The sequence below is a fragment of the Hipposideros armiger genome, unplaced genomic scaffold (assembly GCF_001890085.2).
Source record: "Hipposideros armiger isolate ML-2016 unplaced genomic scaffold, ASM189008v1 scaffold_12, whole genome shotgun sequence".
Taxonomy (NCBI): Eukaryota; Metazoa; Chordata; class Mammalia; order Chiroptera; family Hipposideridae; genus Hipposideros; species Hipposideros armiger.
The window spans coordinates 1,592,141-1,598,053 of record NW_017731362.1 but is presented as its reverse complement, the minus strand read 5'-3'; the positions used below and the strand labels follow the sequence as shown (position 1 = coordinate 1,598,053).

Below are 5,913 nucleotides of genomic sequence, written 5' to 3'. Positions count from 1 at the left end.
GATGTAAACAGGCTTTATGTATATTTAACTATATTTCAGAGGACAAAATTCAACATGGGGACTGTCTGATTTAGTAATCCATGATATAGTTGGTTTGGTTTTTTTTTTTTTGAATGTCTGTGTAATTAGTATATTTTGAGAAATATATGACTTATAAAATTATATTATTAATTTAGTGTTTTCCTTAAGCCTCCAGGTTTTCTGGGTAGAAAGGATTGTATGCACTCACAACATATTATAATAGTTCTTTTTAGTTTGGCTGAGTTCCTCTTGGGTTTTTTAGTGTGTCAGAGAAGAGAAGAAATGAGCTTCTTGGAGCCCACTGTGTTCCTTCAGTGACAGAACTCGCTAATCGCAAAGTATCTCCAAGACTCTTCCCTCTGAACTGCCTGTCTCTCTCCCATTTATAGAAGTGTCGTGCTCTAAGATCCCTGGGTTATCTCTCCAAACTGCCTTCTAAGTCCTCCGATTCACAGAAGCATCATGTGAAGATCTCTGATTATCTCCTTGATGGTTTAAATCTTTATTCATTCTGGTCTTCATTCCTGAAATCTTCCACTTTTGGTGAAGTCCTGGACTTTGGTTTCTATGTCATGACTTTCACCTGATCTATTTCCTATCTTTTCTTTAATTTTGTATTTAAGGGCTCCACTTTGAACACTCTCTATGGCTAAGGGACTCTCACAGACCTCAGTGTATGTGTGTGGCCTAATCCTCAGTTTTCGGTGCACTAGAAATCACTTCTCCTTGCTCCCATGGATTCAACTGTTATCTCTTTATCACCACAGTTGTCTCACTCCATCTTAAAAGATGGCTGCCTTTATCATTCTTGGACTGCGTGTTCTTACTCAAGCGACTCACGGAAAAGATGGAACCATTCTTTCTGTTTTGTTTTTTGGTGTTTAAATTGTACAGTTTTATGAGTATAACCTGTTTCCCTGAACATGTCAACAGGAAACAACATGATTTAATTGATTGTCGCGTATGGTAAAATTATTGCCAATCTGCCTTTTGTTTACGATGCTTTTTGTATCTACCTTTCTTGAACTTTTATCAATTCTCAGTGTCTTGTAAGATCTGTTATGATCTCCCCAGCGCACAGCTGTTAGTTGTCCCCCTGCCCCTTCTTGCACCTGCGTCCACACTGTTACTAATATTAGCTTGTTCATTGTGTTTGCCATGTGACTTGGGGCTTTAGCACCAGGCCTTTCAAGCTGGCCTGGGAATCAGCAGCGGTGTGCCAAGAGGTCTGCAGTGCTGAATAAACATGGACCAGTTTCCAAGAGCTTCATTTTGCTCAAAAACTTGGTAGAAAAAATTTAAAGCAAACATGGCTACATGAAATAGAATTCAAAATTCTCATGAATTTTGCAGCTAAAATGGGAGATTTCAGAGCCCCTTTCCTCCGCTTAGGGATACTGTCCGTATCCTTCTGAGGTGTCCGTAAGGCATTATTGGACTTTAGGTTATCCTATGGATCAGGCCACCAAATGCCTTCTCTCTGCTTCAAAGCCCTTTCTTGATATTCCTCTTTCTATTTATTTCTTCAGGCTTTTTCAGGTAACTTTAACCAGTTACCTTAATTAACTCCTCTGCCTCTCCCATGCTCTATTTGCCTGGAATTCAGCCTGAGCAGCCTTGTTTGAATGAGAGGTGATGATTTCTTTTACCCGGGCTCAGGATTCCATTAGTCATTACTTCCAAATACATTTTCTTTTTGAAGAAACTTGAACACATTATATACACGCTCTATATTTTCTATATATCACCATACAGTTACACACATGCGCGCGCGCGCACACACACACACACACACACACCCTGTTTGTTTTTCTTTGTCATTTATTTTTAAGTTTTGTTGTTTTGTAGCACACACTATATATTAGGCACTGCATAGGCATCTGCAAGGAGACTATTAAGAGAAAGAAGACATGTAAAAGGTAGAAAGAAAAACATGAGCCAAACAGAAGAGGCTTAAAAGAACTTCAGGAGAGGGAGAGATGATTTGGGGCTGCTCAGAATAGAATGAGCTTTTGGCTGTTTAGAGTGAGTTTCCATGTGCTTATCTGTATCTTTGCTGTCCTGGGATACAAATTCCATGGTTCAGAGTAGTGTGCCTAAATATGTATACGTACACTTATACAGACAGTGTAAAATGCAAATAGGAATGTAACACATCTCCTTTGGCTCGAATAATATCTAATTTTAGAATAAGTGTCTTGTGAATGTAGAGCAGAAAGGGACTTTAGAAATCATCAAATTCAACCTTCATTAGCATAATTACAAAAAACAAACCAGACTGAGACGTTGACTTGTCCAATATCACGTGACCTTGTTTTCCTGACTCCCAGTCCCTTACACTTAACCTTGTAAAAGAAGTGATGCTGCCATGTGATGATTTTATATTTGACTTAAGACCCAATTATGTATTGTAATTGTTAGTTTGATATTTAATAACTGATCATGAAAATGACTTCTTGAACACTTTTTCTGTTTAGGAAGACATTTGCTGTCATTTGAAAGATCAGGTGAAACAACTGGAAAGAAATCAAGAAGCAACCAAATTAGAAAAGACTGAGATCATTAACAGATTGACAAGAAGTCTAGAGGAGAGTCAAAAGCAGTGCGCCAACTTGTTGCACTCAGGTGGGTGGGTGTCTGTGTGGGCTACTGTATCCTCGGAAGTCTAGTGTGTTATGCAGAGAGAAATAGTAGGATCCGTGAATTATGAAAAGACAGAAAAGATCATTGGTGACAACTTTTTTTAACATTGTTATTATGTACAGAGGGTGTCAAAAATGTATACACATTTTAAGAAAGGAAAAAACTATTAAAATTATAATAATATTTACTGATAACAAAAGATGAATACAAGTCACGTTTGGCTTCTGCAATTATAAGAGGTGCTCATAGTGGTTACCATCAACGTCCAGACACTTCTGATTACAGTGAACTAGGCTTGAGCAACGTTGACCAAAGTGTCTGCTTGTATACATTTTTTGGCACCCCCGCTATGTATAAATGTGTAGTGCATTTTCATTAGATAGTTTGAAAAACACAAACAACTGCCAAGTAGAAAATGAAAATAACCAGTAATCCTACACAGGGGTAACTATTGTTAACATTTAATATATTTCCTTCAAGTGAAATGAATGCACACATGCATAGACAATCCCTTGTTTCTGTACATAGTACATTTTTGAAAAATATACCAAGGCTGAATGTTTAAAAATTGAACAATAAAATACATGTTATATGGTAGGTTTTAGCTCTGAAAGCTCAAAGTGATTATGAAATCCTGTTATATTTTGCTTTTTAGACTTGATCTTTGATCATGTAGTTCTGACATTTGTGTAACATTTAGTTTTTTTTTCCCTCACAATGACTAGCTACTTACCTGGTCAGTTGAGGCCAGTGAGTTACATTTTTGTCACGCTTAAGATTTCTCGTATGGTCTCCATGGTATTAAGTTTGAGAACATGCTTCCTATCATTAGTTTCAGAAGTACTTTTATTTCCCATTAATTTTTATTAAATAATAGTAGAGTAAAAGGCAATATAATAATCAAATGTTTATACAAACGTTACCACACAGACCAAATTGCATTGTTTGTGGGTGAGTAGCTCACACCGTGAAAATAGCTCAATGGTTATTAACTGATGTATGAAAGTCACACTTCAGTCTATAAAGTCAATTCTGACTGTTGGTACAATGTGTGTAAGAGTGGGTTATTCAAAAGTTGAAAGTTCTAAAGTCAAAGACTGTCTAAACGTGTGTGTGTATGTTTTGGAGGGGGCAAAATTTGGATCATGAGCTGTACGGATCCCCTGTCCCTGTTTAGTTTTGCGTCCTTTTGTTTCACATAGCATTACTTAGTGAGCCTCCCTCCTTGCCATTAAAAGCTTTGAAAATATGATTTTCTTGAGTTGCATAATATGCCATCATTACTTTGCTTAACCGTTTCCCAGATGCTCATTTTCTTTTGAGGAAACTCAATAAAGTCTGTTTTAAATGGGAGCCTCCCCGGGTGCATTTAAAATATTAGGGTACTAAAGTTTCAGAAGCAGAACCCTAAGAGGCTTCTTTCACATGCAGAGATCGTGGTGGTGGAATAAAAGCATTTAGAAAAAAGCTAAAGGCAGCAAGATGTAGTTGTATTATGAGCAGGTAGAAATGGTTCCAAAGAATTTGCGCTTTGGATTTCTGTGAGGGAATGGTGTGCTCCTATTAAAGGACTCCTGAAGCATTAAGGTCTGTAGACATGGCTGATTTGATTCATGGCAGGGTCACAGCCATGCTAAACCTTAGAAGTGTCTGGACCAGACCTGTGCTTTTTGGGTCCCCTTGGCTGTACCTTTGGGTTCCTAAAAAGATAAACAGGTAATAAAGCAGAACGCCCTCTTCGGTAGCCTCAGCGATTCAAGGTCTCTTGTACATCATAGGTGCTGTGGCCCTTGACATCTGGTGTGTTCTGTGATTCTCTCCCCCGTAGGCTCCGTGCAGGAGGTGGCTCAGCTACGGCTCCAGCTGCAGCAAGCACAGAAGGCACACGCTATGAGCGAAAACATGAACAAGGCTTTGCAAGTGAGTGGTGCCCCTTGGAAGAGACCCTGGGTAACTGAATTACCGTCACCTTTCTAAACCTTGGATTTCTTGATGTAAAAGGGTGGCTGGACTATTTCCAGACCAGCCATGAGAGTTGCTCACAATCTCCCCCACACAGTTGGGTAGTCAAGCCCAGGTCTGACTAACTGCAGAGCCGGGGCTCTGCCCACGCCTGCCAGGAGCCTGCCACTTCCTCCACACGCAGGTCTTTTCATCTGTGGGTGTGTCGCAGAGATAAGGTTATCTACATGTTTGGGAAACCTACGGTTTAGCTGCTGTTCTCTCACATCCTTCTCCAGCGCTACTCACATTTTCCGCTGGAGGAAGAGTAAGCTAGAGAAAGGGGTCCAGTGTTACCTCCATTGGAAAGAGGGATTTTGCCTTTTCACCCCTGGCAGGCTAAAACACTTTCTCAGCAAGGCGGACTACCCTGTCCTCTACTCTAGTAAGTCAAAAAGTGCTGCCACCAGCTTCTCAGCTCAAGGGACACTTTTCATGAAGGACAAATGTAAGTGAGGGAGGTGTGAGGTGTGAGGATTTGCCTTTTCACTCATTTCTTCATTCAGTTTACTGGGAAACCTGCTATGTGCTGGCCTTAAAAAATTATTTTTAGTGTGTGCAAAAATGTATTTGAAGAAGCATTTCTGCCTTCTGTTGATCATTAAAATGAATTTTGAGGCATGGATAGAATGACAAAGATTCCTTCTTCTAGGAAAAATAATGAAAAAGACTTTCACTAATTTTGTGTTTTAGGAAGAACTAGCAGAACTAAAAGATGAAATTTCTCTCTATGAATCTGCTGCAAAACTAGGAATCCTTCCAAGTGACTCCGAAGGAGAATTAAATACAGAGCTCACCGAATCATATGTGGATCTGGGTATTAAAAAATTTAACTGGAAAAAATCCAAAGTTAAGAGGTACTAAGAAAATAGTTTACTGTAGAAAGACCGACATTAATATTACTGATGATGAATGGTACACAGGTAGCACCAGGCATGAAATGATGAGCTGACACGGGGTTCTTGAATGTGGGACAGTATGTTCTAGTAATACCTAATGAAGTGTAAATGTCTGAAATCAAAATGAGCAGAAACATCAAGAATTGGTATTGTCCTGTCTTTAGCACCAAGAGGCACATCAGTTTCAGTAAGGTAAAAAATGATTCATTTAATTAAAATATACAAAGTTGTGCAAATGAGATGTTGTATCTGTTTTACCATTAAGGCAAAGCATTTTTTTATTACGTTAACACTGTCGAAAGCCAATGCCTGGCATTTGTCAGTGGTATATGAGAAAATGCGCATTAAT

General features: G+C 38.9%; 1 protein-coding gene across 3 annotated transcripts in view; it reads left to right on the top strand.

Annotated features, from left to right (window-relative positions):
- CEP152 (centrosomal protein 152) overlaps positions 1-5,913 on the top strand; it is a 106,088-nt gene that overhangs the window by 44,334 nt on the left and 55,841 nt on the right. For all 3 annotated transcript variants that reach the window (XM_019663884.1, XM_019663872.1, XM_019663881.1), the window contains exons 10-12: positions 2,499-2,646; positions 4,493-4,584; positions 5,359-5,522. In XM_019663884.1, the coding sequence (XP_019519429.1) occupies positions 2,499-2,646; positions 4,493-4,584; positions 5,359-5,522 (404 nt within the window). The remainder of the gene's footprint in view (positions 1-2,498; positions 2,647-4,492; positions 4,585-5,358; positions 5,523-5,913) is intronic.